At 33.8% G+C, this 23,944-nt stretch overlaps 1 protein-coding gene across 3 annotated transcripts in view; it reads left to right on the forward strand.

Moving 5' to 3' along the window:
• LOC146998620 (17-beta-hydroxysteroid dehydrogenase 13-like) overlaps nt 1-23,944 on the forward strand; it is a 66,449-nt gene that overhangs the window by 5,418 nt on the left and 37,087 nt on the right. For 2 of the 3 annotated variants that reach the window (XM_085811348.1, XM_085811349.1), the window contains exon 2: nt 18,092-18,174. In XM_085811348.1, the coding sequence (XP_085667474.1) occupies nt 18,092-18,174 (83 nt within the window). Of the gene's footprint in view, nt 1-17,360; nt 18,175-23,944 lie in introns of those variants that run through there. The other variant, XM_085811347.1, reaches the window with a different exon arrangement.

The raw sequence follows: 23,944 nt of genomic DNA on the forward strand, positions 1-23,944 counted from the left end.
TCTACAAGCCAGAGCCTTCTTGAGCCTTTAAATTATCCAGTGAGCAGTTGGATCAGTTTAATTACACTTTATTTTAAGTTTCACATTACTTGTTTTAGTTAAACCAGAAGTGTAGTTTTATGTAAACCTAAGTGGGCTCGACTATGATCAAATAAAAGAATAATTTACACCCTTTGTCTGTCTGCTGTTATGACCCAGAAGTCATTTAATTTATTATAATTATAATTAATTTCTCAGTTTCATTGTATTTTAAATTAAAGGAGACTAAATTTCATGCAAAAATATATTTAATATTAAGAATGTAGAAAATAATTTAAAACTTGTTGTTAAGTATATTTAAAACACCAAAGCATTTTATTGTGGTTATAAAAAACTGTACGTTTTGTTTTGCATATATGCAAGAGATACGTTAAAAATAGCCATGAATTGTATATCAACAATTTAAGATTCTATGAAAAGAATGCATAACTGCGTTTAACCGCTCATTTAATTTTTTAAATTTAATTATTAAAAAAGAGCAATTATTTCAGAATCTCTCTTTTTCTAAAAAAGTAAACAAAGAACATGGGAAAAAAAAAAAAAAAAAAAAAAAAAAAAAAAAAAAAAAAAAAAAAAACCATCTTAAAAATTTTAGAAAATAAAATGGAATAGTATCATACCTGCTGTTCTGCTAGTTTGCTATTCGTCCTCTCTTTTACATTAAACAGAAATTTGAAAATCTGCTTGGGATACTCTTCCGGAAAGCAGTAGGGATGAATTCTACAATTCAACAATATATATATATATATATATAAACTGGCGATGACAAGTATTCAAGTCGTGTTAAATCTATTCCAAAGAAAAATTCGATCAGAATTTCCACAGAATATCTCTTGTAAAAATTTGGTACTGACTGCGAGTGCATTCGAAGGAACTTATGTAATATTTCTGAGAAGCTTTCAATAGGCGCCCTGAAATCTATGGTTAAGAACCTACTCTGTCATTCTGAGCTGTTTTGACATTCTAAAGACTTTGTGACGTGCATACGTCCCATCGATTTAAACTCTTATGTTCTCTAGGCTAATGGATGACATGTAAGCTTGGTTTTCGTTTTTATTTATTATTAGCATCAGTTCATTATTAGCATCAGTAGCATGTTCCTTCTCTTGACAAAGTGGCACGGAAGTTAATTGAATTCCTCTTCTTTTATATTCTTTAAATTTCATTGGTTTTTTTAATTAGGGTATTAGTTGTTTGATTTGATTGGATTGGATTAGTGTTCAGCGTCTGTACCGCTCGGCCGCTGGTGGGCTATTAATTGTTTGGAGTATTTTAGTTATAATACTTATTAAATTCTTTTTTGCATTTGCAGGATTTTATGAAATTAATTACTTATGAATTTCAATTTTTGGTCTTTGAAAAATTGTTTCTAAATTTCTTACTTTAAGTCTTGACTGATAATTTTGGCTATCTCAAAATTAACGATTCTAGATCTTATGCTCTCCCCCTAAATTTGAAGACCCAAAGTCAAAATTATGGTTAAATGTCTGTAAAAATTATCCAAAGACTTCTTCCATAGGTGAATTTGATTTTCTTGAGGCTTTTCCTATTCACAAAGATTTAGCATGTTTAGTTAATGATTTTAAGTCCAATCCAGTCCTTCCTAACGCCTTTAAAATTTTACTATCTTAATTCAGTTATTATTTTTGCCGATAGATGGCGTTACCTCCTCGCGTTTGGTACTACCAGAGGGTATAAAAATCCGTTCAATGGTTGCTTTCCATTATTCGAAGTTCAGATTTTGAGCGTGAAGGTGCAGTTGCCCCTAGCTCCCTATTTTTAACTTCGCTAATTTTCTAGTCCTTTGTGTTACATGTTTAATCAGATAGCCTGGCTCAGTAAAAGTAGGCGGCTAGTGTAAGTCTGATTAAAAATCCCGTTATAACCACGTGCAGTGCTGATAAGGACCACGTGTTTCTGAGACACCTTCCCCTTTATTTTTCTTCTTTCTAGGTATTTCTTTCTCCTGATGAGGAGGGACCTTTAGCTGCCCTCGAAATCGATTGAGTGTTTCAATATACTTACGCTAAATACAAGGTTGTTTTTACGATTTTGATTGTCACATTAGCGTGTTTCTCTTCTAGTATATCTGAAGAACAAATTGAGTATGTTCGTAGTGCGTTTTCTGACTCAAGAAATCATCTTGGAATAGAAAAAGGAAAACGGAAAGAAAGAAACGACTCTTGAATTTCAGTTTCTATAGCTTCAAATTCGGAAAATTTTGTCTCAAGTAACTTACTTGCTTACTTACCACCAACTGGCAAGAGATAGCGCAAACGGACAACTTGCCCCAGACTTCTCTCCGCCAATTCTATAATCACATCTTAAATGAAGACTAGAACGGGACTTCATATCCCTATGGAAAACTAACTGTATACAAGAGGTAACAGACAGGAGGACATTTAACTTCCTCCCGGTTCCCTCAAGAGAAAACTACGGGCAGAGCAATGACATATTTCCTGACGGTTTACGGCCGTTTTGCAGGCTATCTGTTTCGTTTCGGATTGCACCACACAGATTCATGCCTATGCGGCTCAACAGGTACCATCTACCACTACATGGTAGAGTAGGAAGTCACCAAAGACCTACATTTCCGGCCGTATACAGCTGAAAATGCCCAAGTATGGCTGAAAAAACTCCAATTCTAAAATTCATTCTATTCAAAAAGCACTTGTAGCAACACCGAGATCACCTAAATAAGCATTTAGCACCGTAGACATGGCCATTTGTCAAGTAAGTCGTAACATCAATTGTGAGTTCCAAATAACTTAGCTGTATCAATACAGTATGAATAAGGTGTTTCATCTGTTCCGTGAGTGAAGTGTAATCACCAAAATATTTAACCATGAATCAAATAGACACAGAATTAAAACACTTTAAGTTTGTTCCATCTCCCCACTTCTGAGTGCTTAAATTAAAATATACAATCGCAAATTTACCAGCCAACCTGGATCTGGTTAAAAACTCAAAGCTTCCTTTCACAAAGGGTATAAATGCAACGAATTTCAATATAATTTGACTAGAGACTACAAGACACCGCGACATAGTTTCAAACACACATTTACTAAAACAGTATTTAACCTCAGTTTAAAGTATTCTCAGCCAGACCAGACTAGCGTCGCGAACAGACTGGTTTCTTCAATCGGCAGCGAAATGTAACCCAAATTCTTACGCTCTTATTAGTAAATCTCTAAACTTTGTAATAAAACTGCTTGGCATTTTAATCTACATACATTCTGGAATGAGTGAGCCTCGTGGCAGAAAAGATGGTAAAATGTTGTTCTATAATTTGATGCTATGAGTGAATCATTGTTTGGTAATATGTTGAACCATGAATTGGCATCTATCATTAGAGAATGTTGAACAGGAAATTATTTGAGGTCACAAGCATAAAATTTCACATTAGCCACTTTCTGCTAATTCTCCTGGTATTTTTTTATTAAATATATGCAACAAAGTCATGTGATGTAGGGTGACTGCCTCCATCATCGTAAGGGAATGATGTTGAAAGGGAGACTTCATATTTCTTTTTATACACATATGCATTCAAGTTTTATTTGGGATATCTTTCACTTTGCCATTTTTATAAATTATTGATACTATGTGCATAAAAAGACAAATAAGAAAAATTAAAATTGTAAAACATGTTTACACTATTTTCAAATACTAGAGTAATAGCGATGAAACTAAGACACGTTTGTAGATTCCATGACCACATCCTATATCTTTGTTTACGTACACTGCTTAAGAATTTTCCAAATTTAAGCTGATAAACAATTTTAATTTAAATTAAGACTACTTATCCGCGGTTTTACAGATCTACAATTTCGACAGGTAAGTATTATAATTCCAAACTGAGGACATTTTTAGATTTCTAACCAAATTCAAAGACATTTTGTAATATATGATAGATGATGTTTTGTGACTATTTCACGCATTCTAATGGATTTCCTAAAAATTGATTCAGTAATTTCGTTATGTCTGAAGCATATCTCTCCTCTTTAAGTTATTGCATACAATCTCAAGAATCACTGATGTGGCTTTTCTGTTTGTGAGCTCCAGACAAACAAATTATCGATACCTGTAATGGTATAGATTCTTTTCGATGACCATTGCTACCCTTTCAGATTATACTCTAATTTGATGAAACTTTATACGCCAGCGAGCCACACTAGCTAATCATTTCTATTTTTTAAAACAAAATAAGTTAAAGCATAAAAGGAACTATTTCGCTATCTCACAGCTTCCAAGTACTGATGTTTTCCTAATCGAAGCAGTTTTAGAGACTGCAAAATAAAATTTTAATTAAGCTGCTGCATTGTCTTAATACATGCCTAATGCACTAATGTTTGTGAAAAAAGCGCAACACCATGAAGGAATTATCGGAAATGAAGGAAATTTGTTACACATGTTACTGATAGTGGTACAAATAAACGATAGAATTTACTAGATGAAAAGCGAAACGAACAGTACTTTGTGTGTCCGCCCCGCTGAGCGATGAGAGCCTGTGCATGTCGTGGCACTGAATTATACAGGTTCTGAATATAATACTGGGGAACTGGCATTCCATATGGCTTCAACTTGACGCCAGACTTCAGTCTTAGTGCGTGTCCCACCAGCTGTGCGAGCGAGTCGCCGACCGATGAAATCTCAGACATGTTCAATGAGGGAAATCTCTGGAGAATAAGCAGGCCATAGAAGAAGCAAAACCTGTTGGGCCCTAAAGAAGGCTTTTTCAGTATGAAAAATATGTACACGAGCATTATCCTGTTGAAATACACCACCCGAAATGCTTTGAAGAATGGAAGGACCTCTAGCTCCACAACTTGCCAACAACGATCACTGTTGAGGTTGCCCGCAGTCTGCACTAGATGGGATGACAAGTATACCCATTAGCTGTCCACACCATGATGCCAGGCGTTTGTGCGGTAGACGCTGGATAACACACTATGGGAGCAGACGTTCCTCTCTGTAACGTCTGAGGCGTGCTCTTCCATCATTGTATTCCAGATTGTTACGAGATTCATCGGAGAAAACGACTTGTTGCCACAGGGCACGCCATTCACTTTGTTGCAGTGCGCATTGAAGTCGGAAGCATCTGTGATTCAGCCGCAGGTAAAACCTGATTAGAGGAACCCTTGCACGCAGTTCATGCTGCAGCAGACGGCGACGAACCGTGGAGGCATACAACACAAAACCTGTAGTAGTGCTCCATCGTTATGCTAACACACGAGAAGACGCTGTACGATCCGTGACAGCCATGCGAATAAGGTACCTCTCGTCCCATGCCTTTGTGATATTGCGAGCCCCTCTGCCAGGAATTCGCCTTGCTTGATTCTCCTGTGTCCAATTTCTTTCAAACACGAATCACTGTTGCGACATTACACTGCGTGTGGGTTGCAATTGCTCGACACAAAAAATAAATCCTCTAGCATACCGACGACGCGGCCTCGCTCGAACTCTGTTAGCTGCTGGTATGGCATCACCTTCCGCTGTTGATGAGGTATATTGGACGTTAATTAAACGTTCATCGCAGACAGATGGCGATAAACAGATTTCAGCGCAACTTTACAGTTCTGTATATACATGGAACAAGTGGCTGGTTCCCATTCCACGCATATGCAATCGCTTTACATTCTAATCATTTGAATATCTTACCTCACTTTACATTTCCAGGAAGTTTGGTTCAGATTGCGTAATTCCTGCATGGTGTTGTAATTTTCACAAACATTAGTACACATAAGAGCTTGTATTAGACAGCGCAATATGTTACAGCACTGAATTTTTTTCACGCCTCTATATTTCGAGTATAGCAATTCAATCCGACCTAATGGGATGGCTACACGGCGTGCTCGTGATTATTCTCCTGGTAAAGTAAATAAGAACAAATAATCTTTAGAAAGCCCTTCCCAAAGGCATCCCTTAAACTCTGAAGATAGCCCCTGTAATGCTTTTCCTTAATCAACTAACCAATTATTCCATATAAATACAGGTGATCTACCGGCATGCTGTTAATCAAAGATTTATATTGTACTGCAATATGCAAAAAGCTTTCTCTATTAAAAGCATTTAACATTATAGCAGTTTCTCTTCAAATAATGTAAATATAATGCATACTATTCTCTTTTATTTTCTATATTTATGAATTTGAGCATATCAGAATTTTAAGAAAATTTCATACTGAGATATAAGGTTGAACGAATTTTTTATTGCGACTGTGACCATTTACAACTTTGAGTAACTTGAAGACCCAATCTGAAGCAAAATTAAATCCTCCAAATATTTTAATTACTTTATTTTATTTGATGCACTATAAAAAGAATTCTCGGTGACTTGAAAGTTGTAAAAAACCTTTCACTTTCGCCATCCCTTTCATTTTAAGCATAGCCGATTCCATAAGGAAACGTAGTAATAGTTAGTATGAAGGGTAAAAGACAGCAACTAAAATTTGTTATTTGATTTAAGCTGAGATGATTATCAGTATCTCTAAATTATTCTCTGAAATTTTATCTTAGCTTACCTATTCTTAGATTACATACTTCTGAATTAACCTGAACGGCATCGATCACCCCTCAGTCACATTACTCTTATCCAAAAAAAAAAAAAAAAACTGACAGCTTCTATAAACACATCTGAATAAAATATTATTTTTTTAGTATTGCAATAAATAAAATAACGGATGGTACTTTCTTTTGCATCAATCAAAAATATCTTAAAAATTCAGAAAGCTGCCCACAGATCAATCTGTTTCTTCTCAAAGATCAGAAAATTTTACTTTTCTGGAAATATATTAGTTATTTTCCGATCTTTATGAAAGCTTCATTAATCGTAAGCGCCACCATATCATTCTCGTTACACCTTTGAATAGTTTAAATGTATAAACTAAAAAACATGCAGTTCATAAGGTGGATTATACAATACTATGTTTCTAATTCATATATATTCTTTCGCTCAAATTGTTAAATGCACTGCAGAATCTGCGAAAATATATATAAAAGGGATATCGAACTTTGAAGAGGAAAAATGTCGTTCATTTCCTAACTTACAAAAGAAAAACGAAAACGTGATTCGGATCTATAAATCAGAGTAAGTAGACGGTTTTTGCAGATACAAGTGCTTAAAAAAAAAGAAAAGAAAAACTTTTTAGTCATAAATGTATTCGATACTTTTTCATCCAATCTATTGCAATATTCGATAATTTTTTATCCAATCTATTGCAATAAAGCATACTGTTCAATTGTTGAATTACAGAACTTCAGGAACGCTATCAAATTTGGCACTACAAATGACAAAGGTGTCATTTCCTCTCGAAGTCTACATTCTAGGAAACGGTACATCGAGAGTAACTGTAAAAATAAATTATGAGAATTATGTTTAGGAAGTTAAAAGGGGTGAAAATGACATTTTTGGTGAAATGGGATAACTATTACGATTTACTTTATTTAACAATTTTCAACAAATGTTTCCTATTTTTCGTGGTTTTTTCCGATTATTGAAAGTATATGTCTATGATAAACAGGAAATAATTATTCTAGAATTAGGTTTGGTAATTTTGAAGGAATTTTCATTTCTAAATATAATATAAATTAGATTAGTTAACTTTTGATTTAATTCAGTAGTAAAAGTAATGGATACGATAAGAACTACGTTAAATTTTATTTTATGCTTAAGCGATCTAAAATTTTGTCGATGACTTCTAAATGTACTTTTAAAGTTGAGAATATTCTTGCGTGATACAACATTTAGAGATGTCCTTAAAAATTACACTAGATGACACAGAAGAAACTGAAACATTATTGAAATAAATAACAATTTATGTTCTTCGCACGTAAAATAAAATAAATAAAATTGAATTCAACAGCAATATCATAAAATATGTTAACACAGCATATCTTTAGATCAGCAAGATCATCCTAAACACATATTTCCAAACATATACAACAAGATCATCCTAAACACATATTTCCAAATATATATCCAAATATATTTGCATTTCATCCAAAACATATATTCATTACTGAAGAAATATTCAATATTCTTAGGCCTAATTTTAATTCATTTGACCCTTCATTTTCGCTTTCCTTACTTTCAGAGGCTTTAGTATTTTGATTTTTATTATACTTATTTTTCATTCTTCGGTTTTTCTCTATTTTTAGAGCCTGATAGAAATATTTACCTTTCTTATTCCTCCTTGTTTTCAATTCTTATGACTTTTATTTTCTCTTTATTATTTTAATAAGCGACATGAGGTCTTTTTTTTACATTTATGTTCAGCCTTGGCGTTCTCTTTTTTACTTTTATTTTATCCCGGATATTCAGAAAAAATTTTTTACAATCCGCAATATTGTCTTCTGAGATTAGCTTCGTTACAACAGATTTTTGTTTTCAGTTTGACGTGGTCCTGAAAGATGCCATAAACTTGCATCCTTTCGATCTAAAACATACAGGTTTATGAGATAGCTGTAAGGATTTTAAGTTTTTATTAACATTTATTTTATTTTAAACTTTGCTATCCTCTCTTATTTTCCATTTCCGGCCCGAATAAGCGCGAGTAGAATTGTTTATGCTAATGAGATGCAAACTGTAAAAGGTATTTAAGATGTGGCTTCTAGCCAGGAGAGAGAGAGCCTTCCTGCAGCCCTGCTACCCGCGTGTTTTTCAGTCAGTTCGTGTCTGCCTTTAAGGCCAGAACTTAGTTCCTGCGGATATAATAGGCTTATTGGAGTATTTGCAACTAGCTCACTACATACGCAGTATCAAAAGGCCAATATTCGCGTTATTAGTCTCTGTGAAGCATTTAAATTTAATTCTTAGTTAGTTATTAAGTGAATATTTCTTATTTCCTACGTTATATATCAAAAGTGTTGGTCTCTGTATCCCGAAGTGCAAGAGCACCAGTTCGCTGTAAGAAATAAAGGGTAAAGTTAACCCTTCTTAACTTGTTTGTTAACTAGTAAGTTTTCTATTCCCACTCAGGATTGCACTGATGTTTCCCAAGTCAATTAGAAGGAACAGTAGTCCTGACAATGTCTGAAATTAAATTTGTACACTAAATACTAAAATAATTGCATTTAAATTCACAATAAAATAGGAAAATAAGATATAAAATGCTGAAATGTATAAAAAAAATTAAATAAGATTAAAAAATCTATGAACTTAAAGTGTTAATTTAGTTGTAATAGTACAAAATAGCCAAACTATATTTCTCTATAATCTTTGCTGTATAAGCAGCCAGAGCTCGATGCATTAATTATTAAAGAAATGAATAATAATAAATAATATATGGAAAATAAAACAAAATGCTACATACTTCATAACATCCCACCAGAGGTTGATTCCACGTTATAATGTAACAGGATAACCATGTGTCTGAAACATGAAACGAACAATGCAATAAAGATACGTATTAAATTTAATGTAACTAAATCGTATAATTTGGTCCACATTAATGAACAATTAACAAGTTTATATGCACAAAAAACGTACCGCATGCTATAGTCTACTTCAAGGCCGTTGCCATCCTTCCCCCTTTTATTCACAATCGCAGCTTATGTCCTCATCACCGCACAGCCTTGGACCTTATAAGGGATAGACTAACCCGCGTTCCACAGATGTCCGCCAGAAGGAGTAGGGACGATCTGGTTTACTTCGACACTGAAACCTATGGCGTTTGTATCACATAACTGTTTTAAATTATTAAATGTGATATATTGTATAGCGATGTGAATATGAAAGCCACAGTTTTTTCAAATATATCTCATTAAAGCACTTTTTACTGCATTTTGCGCAGTTTCCTTCACGTGTAATTTTTGTATAAACAACATTTTCACTTTGGTAAAATGGTAAAAACTCTAAACAAAAAATGTAAGAACTTACTTTTGCGTACAAATAAAGTAAAATTAAACAAGATTGATAGTACATGATGCTTTGAAACAAATAAAGTAAAATTAAACAAGATTGATAGTACATGATGCTTTGAAACAAATAAAGTAAAATTAAACAAGATCTTATAATTGTTTTTAATTTTATGGACATTTTCAGGCAGTGGTTTCTAAAATTATTATAGCATTACAAGACGATCATTTATTTGATTGTATGATCATTAATTATTAACATTACAAGATGATCATAAGATGATTATTTATTTTAATAATTCATAAAATTCAGAGCATAAACTTTTCTGTGCGTAATGAAAGAAAAATGATAAAATAAAATCTGGAAGCACTCAAACTTTATATTACGCCCAAGGGGAGTTTTTAACGCAGTGTTACCTTTTATTTATTGAATATCATGTTCTTCGCACGTAAAATAAAATAAATAAAATTGAATTCAACAGCAATATCATAAAATATGTTAACATAGCATATCTTTAGAACTTCCGCGCTGGTGATAAAAATGCTATTTGTCATACAGTGTTGTCATTGCTCTCTGTGAACTCGTTGAGTTTGTTAATCAAAAATTCGTTAAAGTTTTACAAAATATGAAATGGATTCAAAATTTCAAAATTTTATGGCTCTAGATACCGTCGTTTTTTCATAGTGAGAGAAACATACATGTATTTATGCAGTTTCTTCATTATTTAATTCCTTTAAATACAATACAGAGCGATAATATTTTGTAGTACCAATTTGCAAAGTGAAATGGACATTTATAGTGAAAGAGCGCAAAATGCCGTTTCTAAACTAATAGCCTTTCTGGGCTACCGCAGTTTTTGGGCCAATAAATTAATTCACAGCAAATAAAAATATCTTATGCAAAACTACAAATAAATTTTTAAAAAAATAATCAGTACAAAATATTAGCACAATTAATTATTACAGTTAAATACTGTTTTAACATTAACATTAAATGTATACAAATTATTAAGGTGTTAAAAGTGTTTATCAATATGATGTATTATGAAATATAATTGAAATAAAACTCCTTTATAGAAATTATGCTATAATATTCACTTATAATTTTAAAAAAAAGCAGCAATAAGAATTTTAAACAAAAACATTTGAAAATTCATTTTTAGGTATTTTAGTATTTTTTACTTATTTACACCAATAAAAACATAAAGTAAAAGAAACTTTTTCGTTTGAAATTTTCTATTAGTTCAGAATAAAATATTATTTTTTAAATGAAATCCAGGCCATAAAGCATGCAACAGCTTTATAATTATTTAAAACATTAATTATGCTTGAAAAACATGCTAAATTTTAAAAATCAATCTCAGTTTCAAAAATAAAAATATGGAAAAATTCTAATTTGTGAAATGAGGCGCTACAACCAGCTTTTTCTTGAGAATTATACGCGTTGCAATAGCCAACCATTGTTAAGTTTCTGCAAGTCGTCCCTACTCCTCCAGATGTGGTCAAGGGGACAGCCGAGAACGCGTCAGACGAGAGAGAAAACATATTTGGGTTTGTCTATTTCTTACAACGTCCATGCGCAGAGCATTTATTTTCCTCACGAGTGCAATTCAAGTCAACCCCTACATTCGCGTATTTATCAGGAAACCAGGCACTCTAAATGGAAATGAAGTGAAGGGAAAAAAATGAGTGAGTCGACGTTCATCTCTCAGCTGTTGTTCCCATGGTTACGAGCTTAATCGGATGGTGAAAGATAACCTTGAAGTTCCTATTTTAAAGTAACAGAATATAGTCTCCCTACTAATACAAACAATGATGTAGTCAACGATCTTACACTACCTTAATTACAAAATTATTTAATGCAAGATGCAAGAATGCAATAAAATTTAATTTTAAATGGGCTTTTTTGTAAATTCGTTAATATAAAAATTTTTTTTAGCGAAGAGTATGAGAAATAATCTGTAATAGTTTTGTATATTTTTCTATGTATTCAAATACATACTTACTTTTAGGCTGAAAACATGTCTAAAATGGCGGCGATTTCCTCAGATGATTTTTAACAGTTATACAATGTGCAGTGTCATAGCTAGAATGGGTCGGTCCACCACGGGCAGCATTTTCTTGGGGGCGTCATTTTTCACGAGAACATATTATAGATCTTTTTCATCTTATGGATCTTCAGAGTAGAAATATTAATTGAGATTTATTGGATTATAATTAAGTTCCCTACGGTTATCTATCTATGGAGAGGAATATCTTCGCGGAGGACTACAATTTTCAGCGAAGGGCTTAAGAAATGGGAACTGAAACATATTCACGTTTTAAAAGGCTCACTGTCTGATATTCACGACAAATATAATATTACACACCATACATTACACACAAGGTAAACCACATACGGCAACACCAGCCTGTTGTTAAGGATTTGATCCCATGTCGAACTACTAGTATTCATCGATCCTACCCACTCTTCACAGGTGAGGTGAAGAATCACGAGACGTTGAATTGTGATACGAAACTGAAGTGAGGAGAAAATAATTTACACTGGATAGAGTATTCAAAGCAATTACAAAATAGCTTTACTTCCTTGCTATGTGCTCCTTTTATCCAAACTTTTGAATCAAAAATTCCAATGGCAATTAAAGTATGATCTTAATGACATAAATAAGGAAGAGTTACTCACTGCGAGAGAAATACTTCAGAGTTTTATTTCTGTTACTGCTTCGGAAGATGAAATTGAGAGGTAGAAGGACAGTCTCTTTGAACTTTTACAATTCTAAAATATAGTCTCCAAAACAAAATTCCAAATATTGTAATTTTATTTCGAAGTTTTGTCATAACTGCTCTAAGTATCAATTGCTGTGAGAGAAGATTTTCTAGATACAATTCCATTACAAAGCTGAGACACAATAATGAGTATATTATAATTAAATATTGTATTATCTAGGAAAAAACAATGGGGGGAGGGAAGAAAATCTGAAGGGTTTCAGATTTTAAATTACGTCCAAACAAGCTTTTTTTTTTTTTTTTTTTTTTTTTTTTTTAAACTTTTTGTGTGCTACATTCATTAAGTATCATGTTCTTCGCACTTAAACCATAAAATTCAGTTCAACAGCAATATCGCAAAATAATTTTAAATTGAGCATATGTTTAGACTTTCCAACACATAGTCTCACGCGCTAGAGATAAAAATGTTTTTTCTGTACAACGTTGCCATGGCTCACTTTGAAATCCTTGAATTTGTTAATTAAAAATTCGTTAACGTTTCATAATATATGATATCGGTAATAAAACAAATTCCGAATTTCAAATTTGGGCTTCCAGATTCCCATATTCGCAGTAGGATTACGTCATTCAAAATTGGATGGCTCTAGGTACTGTTGTTTTATCGTTATGCGAAAAACATACATACATTTATGCAGATTCTTCAGTATTTAATTTCTTCAAATATAATACAGGGCAATAATATTTTCTGGCAACAGTTTGAAAAGTGAAAAGAACATTCAGAGTGATTCGACGCAAAATCGCAAAACGAAAACAATAGTCTCTCAGGGACAAATGAAAGACTAATAATGAAACAAATCTTCTATTATATCATCGACGACTTCTTTAACAACAACAGAAAAAAAAAATAAAAGCACTTTAAAACACTTAAATTAAGTTTTATTTCAAAAATTAACTCAAAATTTTTATTTGCTACTCTATATGCTCTTTTTGAGATTTTATAGGTTTAATTGTTTGGTTTAATTTTATAGGTTTAATTGTTTTTTGTTTAATTGTTTTATAGGTTTAATTGGGTGGTTGAAAGGGCGGCAAAAACTCTAGCTATGCTAATGAGGGAAAATCCAGCAATTTGGCATTCACAACCGATAATCTTTTGCACCAACATGGCGCTGATAGCATTTCGTTCGGTAATATACAGAAAGACTCAGCAGATGCTTCGCGTTCTTTTTACCATTTACAGCTAGCCTCTGGATGTTTTCAGAAAACGAAATTATTGAATGGATTGAAAGATATATCTAAAATAAACCAGTTGTTTACGAATACTGAAATATTAGTTATTATGCCATAGGAGCCTCCATCATAGAAGAATTAACTGACGACGTTATAATTAATTCAAAGTATATTGATCCTGTTAGGTAACAAAAACAAGAAATGAAGATGATGGGGATTCAACTAAAATCGTTTGGTATGAGGCTGGGAGGGCGTTAAATACATTTGTGAAACTCGCCAAAAAGCTAAAAAATATGACACAGGAGAAATAATGAGCATTCATATTCTAGAGAAGAATGAATTTATAGAAGTGGAATCTTTGAAATAAATAGGCATTCGAACTTTAATCGGAAACTGTTCATGTACTGGCAGTACTGAAGATTTCACAGCAAAAATTGATCCGATGTAATTAAACTATGAGTAAATTTATTTATTTAAACGTTTTTCTCTTTCAGTATTATTGCAAAAATACTACAGGAATTTTTGGTTCATTTCTCAACAGATTCTCAAAGAAATATCTTTTGTGGTATTATGCAATTTTAGTCCGATAATCTGGCATCCCAAGCGTGCCAGATTATCGGATTTTTGCTGTAGGGTTATCGGATTCGTAGACAGATAACATCACAAAAACTAACAGCTATAGGGTCGATTTTTTTAAATTAGGGAATAAATAACCTTATTTCTTTAATTAATGCACCTGGATGTGTGGGATCGAGACATGACAAAAGTTTCTCAAAGAAAAGTAGCGAATTTTTAGCTCAAAGGGGCAATTTGCCCAAAAGGACTACTAATTTCGTTTCGGCATTTTACGTCATCCAGTATAAAATGGGGTTTCACTTTTCAAAGTGCTGCCACTAAATATTACAACCCTGCATAACATTTAAAGAAATTAAATAATGAAGAACTTGCATGAATGTATGTATGTTTCGCGCATTGTGAAAAAACAACAGTACCTAGACACATCAAATTTTGAATAACGTAGTTCTTTACTCGAATATGGGCATCTGGAAGCCCAATTTTGAAATTTGCTTAATTATCTATTTAATATTTTGTAAAACTTTAATGGATTTTTGATTAAAAATCTCAACAATTTCAAAGCGAGCAATGGCAACACTGTACGGCCAAAAAAATAATCTCCAGCTATCCAGCGCGCGAGACTGTGTATCGGAAATTCTGAAGGTATTATGTTTTCAAATATTTTGTAATATTGCTGTTGAACTGAATTTTATGGTTTAAGTGCGAAGAATAAATAAAGGTAACACACGAAATCTTAAATAAACGCCTCTTTGAGGGTAATATAAAATCTGAAAGCTCGGATTTTTATGGAAATAGTTTCAATTCTGAGGAGGAAAGGGTTTTATAAAACCAAAATTAATTTTTTATATGATCCTGTAAAAAGCACACACACACACATTAAAAAAAACCCACACAATAGAATTAATTGACATATGTCACACTTCAAATCAAAACATTTTTTCAACAGATTTCAGGAGACATTGTGAACACTATTTGCTCATTTTTGAGATTAATGATTGCGTGTTGGACAAAAGAGCATTTATTATTTACCCTGCTGTTTAGTCCGTAAAACTATTACTGGCAACTAACTCCGCGAATTTTAAGCCCAAATATATGGAAGCTTTTGTATTTAAATTAGGAGAACACAATGATAAAAATTTATTAATTCGACATTTAGGCCTATAAAATAGAGAGAAATCTCTAACTCAGAGTGGCAAAACTATTTTCGTAAAATTCTGTGCTTTATTTTGAAAAACTTTACCGTCCAGACGGGAGAGTGATTAGTGACTGCGACTGCTGTACCAAAGGGCCGTGTTCGAATCTCGAAGAAGGCACGGAGTAAAATTGTCTGTCCCCTCAAAGGAGGTAACGATGGTCACCTATTAAGGCACCTCCATAATAAAATTAACACCGCTTTTGTTCTTTGTAGTGTCTAAAGCTTAAAATGGGTAGTATCTGCCATTAAAAAAATGAAAAACTTTATAATTAAAAGTACTGCGTCATAGTATGGATGATATATCAACGTTCATCAGTCTTAATATATTATTGTAAATTTAGGCAAATATTTGCTTTTATTCGCCGAAAGATGCATTTTTCCCAGAAGGGTTATAAATTTCGTTTTAGCATTTTGCGTCGGTTCACTTTTCAAATTGTTGCCATCAAATATAAGAATCCTGCCATATATTTAAAGAAATTAAATAATGAAGAATCTGCATAAGTGTATGTATGTTTCTGGCATTGCTATAAAACAACGATACCTAGAGCCATCAAATTTTGAATAACTTAATCTTCCACGGAATATGGGCATCTGGAAGCCCAAATTTGGAATTTTTTTTATTATCGATTTCAAATTTTGTAAAGCATTTTTGAGATTTTGATTAAGAAACTCAACGATTTCAAAGAAAGCAATGGTAACACTGTACGAAAAAGAAATCATTTTTATCTCCAGGGCGCGAGGCTGTGTATCAAGATATGCTCATTTTAAAATTAATTTGCGATATTGCTGTTGAACTGAATTTTATAGTTTGAGTACGTAGAACATGATATTTAGTAAATAAAAGTAACACACAAAACGTTAAAAAAAACACCCCTTTGGACGTAATTTAAAATCTGAAACCTTTCAGATTGTTTTCTTACTTTACCTTTTTTATCACAGCTGCTTTCAGATCATGCAATTGATCAGCGTACAGTTTGAGTCTTAGATAACACTTCATGAAGAAATCCGTCTCCTTAGGCTGCTTAAATGAGTTAATTTAACGCATAAAAAATATGCTTTGATCAGACTGAGGACATAAAGACGTAAAATGAAGCGCAGATCCACAGAAATAAAGTGGAGAAATAACATTTAAGTACTTTAATATTTTTGTTTGTTATCTTTTGCATCTTGCTGCTGGCTATTTTTATTCTTCAAATTTTAAATATCTTTTAATAATTTTGTTGACATCCCATTTTACCATCCTCGAAAAAGAAGAAAAGGTCGCCTGCTGGGGGTATGACTTTTGTAACTAATTAGATACATCCCCAGTGAGAAAATTTGAATCTCTCTCTTTTTCTCCAACTGAGTTTAATTCCGGGCTCTTTTTAAAATTTACAAGCTGTTATTATTTTATGTTTGGCTTAGAATAATAAGAAAGGATAGAATACTGACTATGCTGACCTTCATTTACATTTGTGCAACCACTATAGCCTAGAACTATGACGCTACGTGAGAAAAAATCGGGTCAAAATAAGGTCCCTTTGTGCAAGCAGTAACTTCAGGGCTGTGAAATGATTGAAATGACTGACGCTTACAAAAACTGGTTGACGACTTGACATGAGACGGAAAATGAAATTTGATGGTAGATGAATTGAACTTAGACATTTAAAGAAGAAAAACTCTCTCATGAATTTTTTTTTCTTTCTTTTTCCGTAAGAAAGCATTTTGGCTGTTTGAAGGTCGTCATGTTAGTCAGATGAGGCTGGCATGAACCATATCATATTGGTCAAAGATTGAATGCTGATGCTAGTCTTAATTTCGAAGCACTGTTCGAACCTTGCGTGTTATAGCGAGAAAACGAAAGTAATTTTATCTTAAAGAGCAAAACAGTAAGACTAATCTTAGCGAAACTAATTATCTTTGGATATATGAAACAATTACCTCTTTGGAATTTAATAATTTCATTTACTTGCCGTACTGGAATAAGTTACATTTGTTATTTTGGGCCTGTAAAAGTTGCGGCTCATCATTCTTACTGAATTTCTGTTTAACATATGGATTCATTTCTTCTAATACCCAAAGCTGAGTTTTTTGGTTCGTGCTTTCTTTTCCTGATTTAACTGGCATTCAAGTGGAATTTTAAAGCTCTAGACATTTACTGAATTTAATAGTTTATTTTTAGTTTCCAATGCAGTTCTTGCCTTCCTCAATAGATTTGTAGTATCACTAAATTCATGTCCATTTTGCCGAGCTCCGCTGTTAGTTTATTTTAATCTAATGCGTGTGCTCCTTAATCCACACTGGATTTCTGGCTTTTAAATTAGTTTCTAACTGCTATTTGACAGAGGAAAAATTACCATGGGTTGCTGTGCAGATGTGATTGATGCAATAAAAATTATTTTCTGGGTGCTTTGCGATCCATTTATCAGACTCTGCCGGTGTCTTTTCCCAAGAAGAAGGAAGAACATAAAAGGGGAAATTGTTCTCATTACAGGAGCTGGACATGGACTAGGAAGAGAACTGGCGTTGCTACTGGCTGAAATGGAACCCGTTCTTGTGCTGTGGGATATTAATCAAGTAAGAAATATATTTACTTCTGTAATATAAATTTTAAAATTTGACTGAATATTATTGAAATCTCTGTTTAAACACACAGTTATTTTGCATGCATGGTTAATTAGTCATTAACTTCAATTAGTTTTCTTTAAATGGTATTTTAAAATTAACCTTCCGTAATTCCTTAAATAATTATTTTAATTTAATCGTCCACCACCTTTTAGTTCGGGCACACTTGCAGAGTCTTTTAGAATTTTTCGATGTTAGGAAACTGAAAATATCCTCATCGCTCTCGCCGGGATTAGAACACTGGATCTCCCATTTGCCAGCCAGACGTGATATCCAAAAGACACGCAGAATGGAAGAAGAAAACACCTTATATGCTTCCCCTTTTAAAGGGAGATTGGAGATGAGGAGATCCAGTCGCCCAATCCTAGTGGTAACGAATTATGGTTTACAACTTTTGAATTCGGGTGCCACTTATAGAATCCTTAGGTCTATCGATGCTAGGAAACTAAAGTATTTCGCAGTGCCCTCGCCAAGATTCGAAATCTGGGCTTCCCGATTTCGAGATGGACGTGTTACCTGTTACACCACGAAGGCATGCGGAAGGGAGGGAGAAAACACACCTTACAAGTAAACTGAGCGCTTTTTCTTTTGTTTTCCGGCTCAATGAACTGCAATTTTTTTGTCAGTACTTACGAAATGATTTTAAAGAAAGTTTGAAATTTATTTTGGAAATGTGGTATTGGAAATTAAACTTAAAGTATCATATAACTGATCATTAACCATAAAAAAATGTCTGACGAATTATAGTCCCGTCCGATTTCTTAACTAGACATATCGCAACAAAATTTAAATCCAAAATAAAATATTAATTAACTCACCGACTTAATGGTTGCACGGATTGAACTTTCGATGTCTTGCGGTGCAATAATAAGTTTCACAACTCAACCTTTCAAACTAATAAATCTTATTCAAATCTAATTAAGGCCTGTCTTAAATCTCGGCTGTCCTTTATAACTTTGCTCATAGAATAAAAGCAAACAATCTTTGCCAGCAACACTATGCAAACAGCAGAACCGCAAGGTACTAAGAATGAACAGTTAGTCTCAGGTGTTAATCGCTCGCAGTAAGCTTTGAAACTGGATTTTCAGTTACAACTTAAAATAATTTGCATTCTAGTGACGAAAAGTTGAAGCATAGAACAGAAAACTTTTTAAATAATAGGTTAATTAAAATATAAGCCTCAATTTCTTAATATAATTTGTATTTCTAAAGTAATGTGACCTGATTGAACATAGAGAAACTGTTGTATTAGATTTTTAACTTTTTATTTTATGTTTTAAAATCTTAAGTGCATGATATTTAAAAATGAAAACATAACGTCTTTGAATCTTATTTTAGTTAAACTATTCAGATCAACTAATCACATAATATTTTTTGCCGTTGGAATTTCCGAATGCCCCCCCCTAAAACAGGTTCTGTTAACGCTCATTTTCACGTTCAAATGAAATCATGCCATCTAATCAGAACTACATAAGTTTATGTAGAATCTTCCTAACTTTTATATTGACTGAGATTTGAAATTCTTTGATTTTAATGAAGTTGCCGCATTTCTTATCAATAGAGCAGCTTTCCCCAATAATGTAAGCTACAACTTCTGTTATTATTAAAGACATTTTTATGTATTGGGCTGAAACATAAGTAATGGCCTTTTCTTAACTGAAAATTTTATTTTAACAAAACAAAAAACAATAAATTGGTCAATAATATCCAAGTTTTTGGACTTTCCCCATAGACCCAAGATGTCGACTATAACCATTTGGCTACAACCCATTAAAATGGCTAATTCTCGAGTAGTTTGACGCGCGTCTTCGTACAGAAGTTGCTTTAAAACGCTCTTCTTCATCAAACTCATTTGGTCGTCCGAAACGAGCAGCGTCTTCAAGGTCGAAATGTCCACATTTGAATTCGGCAAACCAATTTCTTGCCGTTCGTTCAAGCATTGCACCTTCTCCATACACTTCACGAATCTCCCGGGAAACTGCTGCGGCATTGACACCTCGATTAAACACAAAAAGAAGAAGATGTCGAAAAGGCTTTTTTTCGTCGAGTTGACACTCCATTTTAACGATGTGAAAAATAAAACACATTAGCACAGTCAAAAGAAAATCAAATACGCCATCTTGTAGAGGGAAAGATTCTCTTTCGAATAACACAAAACATTATGCCAATGCATTTTATTTTTACCGCGTAATTTTAAAGACAACATAAACGGTCATTACTTATGTTTCAACCCAACATATTTATTTGATAGTTAAATATACAGGGTGCGGCAGCGAAACTTCCTTATTTGAAACGCGCGCCATCTAGCGGCATTTATTCCGAGAAAGGTGGGGTGGCGCTCATTGAAAGGAGCGGTATCTGAAGTTTTATGTCATGCAAGTTTAGTACCAATCATGCAGTGGACGATAGAAAAGCACGCGTTCTCCGTGGAGTCGTACTTTTAAACGTACTGCATTTTCATCCATATAAATTGGCAGTGGTGCAAAAACGTAATCCACGCGATTTTCTTTCACGAAAAAATGCATGCAAAGCCGTTCTTGACAATACGCCTCATGATGCCCTTGTGTTCTTTAGCGATGAGGCTCATTTTTCATCTTTCTGATTGCAGCATACATTAAGCAAAACATGCGATAATGGAGTGGTACGAATCCCCGTGAATTTCATGAGCAGCCCCTCCATACAGAACGTGTGACTGTTTGGTGTGCATCGTCCAGAATAGGCATCATTAGACCATGATTTTTTGGAGAACATTTCCCTGGACGCTTTATCACTTTACGCGGCGATTGTCAGTGGCCAGCGCGCTCGCCTGATTTAGCGCCGTGTGATTTCTTTTTATGGGGCTATCCGAAATCTCTACCGTCCAAAGACCCTGGCTCAACTGAAGAACAATATTCAAGTTGCTAATTGACAACATACCCGTTCATATGCTGGTAAAAGTGGAAAAAAACTTCAAAACTCGACTATCTCAATGCATTGACCAGAACGGAGACCGCCTTAAAGATATTATTTTTAAACCGTAATTAAAAAAAAAACTTTAAGTGTTTCTCTATAACTTGGAAAAAAATTAAGCTGATATCGCTTGTACTATCTGCGTTATTCACTTTTAAAATAAGGTAATTTCCTTGCCGCACTCTGTATTTATGTAAATGTGTCCTTTATGCATATTTAACTACTACTTCGTTCGACTTTTGTCTGTTTTCTTCATTTCCTGCTTATCTACCGCTATTTGTAAATTTAACTGTAGTTATTCTTGTGCTGGTCTAGAAGTAGGACTGCTAGATCACCTTTTCGCCCTAGTTATTTGCATTTTTTCTTTCGAGGACTACACTTTTTTTGGTTGCCCGAAAGAATGAATTCTTCCCCCCTTTTTGATTGATAAAAATAAAATTCACAAGTCTTGGCTGTTACATTTACTTAGAAGGATATCAGGAAATGAGGAAATTCAAATGATTCTGCAACTGTGCTGTACTCGAGCTTCAGTTTCAAGTAGACTAGATTTCATATCAGAGATTAACCCTTTAACATACATTGACGTCTGTGAGACATCATTCATTTCATGTGTCATTGTAGACGTTGACGTCTCTGAGACGTTAAAAAATTTCTTCGGCGAACGCCGCGCAGTATATTATTAGGTTATTTAATTGCTGCGGACGTGGCCTGATCCTGCTTTGTATGTTTCCCCCCCTCTCTTATTTGTATGTCAAGGTGTTAATATAACCTGCTAAAAGTGCTTATGTTAACAACATGGTCCGTACTGTTAGGTTTCGCATATTTAGTATAAGAATTTAATTTTGTGATTGAGCTAATGTTCTATGTTGGTAACTGATGCTGCTGCTAATTTATCATCAGCAATTTCAACCAATATAAGTAAGTCGATAAAATGGAGACGCAACATACTTTGCAGAAATTGATTATTCAAGTAAATGGTTTTAGTTAAGACGATCATGTACGCAGCATTGCAACTTCTCAATTAAATATATACTTACCAGTTATGAATTTGCAACAATATTAGCAACAGAAGGTGACTGCGAAATTATTACAGTAGCACAGTAATTACTACAGTTAATTTTACGTAGATGTGATTTATCTTTCATTTGTTTCTATTTCTCCCATTACCGAAGACACTATTGTAAAATCTTCAAATATATGAAAAATCAATGTTCAAATGTTGGGAAATTTTCGCTTATGGTAATAAATGATAAAACAGGGCAGAATACAGGGTGTTTCAGCAAATCGGTTACAAACCTTTAGGAAAGATAGAGCACACCTAGGCAGACGATGGGAAAACACATAGCAATGCATGATCGGAAACGCTTTTCTGGCGCGCTAGCGACGACACGAAACACAAGAAAGTTAGGATACGAAAAAGGTGAGAATATATGTTTATTATCCTTAGTGCATTGGAAACCAAGAAATAAGAGCATAAACGGACGATCGTCATCAAAGAAGGTTTTCGAAACTATCCTTAACGTCGAATCGGCAGGGGTGGTCCGATGCATTGGCCAGCAAAATCGTCAGACCTCACTTGCTTTGACTACATCCTCTGAAGGAGTTCGTCACGACATTAGTGTACGAAACCCCCGTTAGAATTGCTGAGGAATTTGTTGCACGTATCGTGACGGCTGCTGAAGAAGTCCGGGATATACCCGATATTTTCGAGAACATCAGATCTTCCATGTGCCGGATATGTGCCATTATTGTTCCGGGTCGTAATTTCGAACACCTTCTTCGATGACGACCGTTGTGTATTTTTGTTTTATTTCTTGATTTCTGCTGCACTAAGCATAATAAACATGTTTCATCACCCTGTTCATGTTCTTCCTTTCTTGTGTTTTGAGTTGTCGCTACTGCGCCAGGAAACCCTTTTCGACCATGCATTGCTAATTGATTTTCCATCGTCTAGGTATAGTCTTTCTCCTGAAAGTTTGTAATCGATTTGCTGAAACATCCTATATATATTTTGTAATTATGATATTTGTAACTATTTTAATTGTTTCTTTTTTGCCTCCTGTACTTTTTTTTTAATTTTTATAAATTTCGAAAGCAAAATTCAGATTAGGTTTTTTAAAAATATCTGCGTATAACCTTATTGTTCAAACCTACATGTTTAAGAGTCAACTATAACGATGTGATTACGGATAATCACCATTATGTAGAAGAAATATATAGTAGGATTACTGCCACAGCCGTGCCGACATACTTTAATTCTACAAGTAAATCTAGACAGTGCTTCCGAACGATTTTCCATCAAACTGGAAGAAAACTCCTACAGAAATGTTTTGTTCCGTCATCGAAATCGACAGAATTTAGTTCAGAATGTACATCAAGCAAAATTTGATGTTTCACTGATTACATTTTTCATCACTTTCAGCAAGTGACCTTTCCTTGGGAAATTTAACATAAATTTTCCCAAGGAATATGCTTCGCTAGCCTTACTTTTGACATGCGATAAGAAAAGGAAGTCACATAAAATTAGGGAAACAGTAGCACTTTCTTAAAGCAAATATAATCCTGATAGTCTTGAGTCATTAGTTTTTTATTAGGGGGGGGGGGCGATGAAGCAGGATACGTGAAAAATATGCAGTGTTCTCGCTAGGATTCGAGCTTGGACCTCTCGAATACCCCTCGTCGAGTGTGCTTCCATTTACATTCGACGGCATACGAAAAGGAGACTGAAAATTCCTTATATATTCCCCTATTTAAAGGGCGACTGGGGGTGGAG

This window comes from Stegodyphus dumicola, chromosome 2 (assembly GCF_044657685.1).
Source record: "Stegodyphus dumicola isolate Sdum_Otavi_A_Nest chromosome 2, ASM4465768v1".
Lineage (NCBI taxonomy): Eukaryota > Metazoa > Arthropoda > Arachnida > Araneae > Eresidae > Stegodyphus > Stegodyphus dumicola.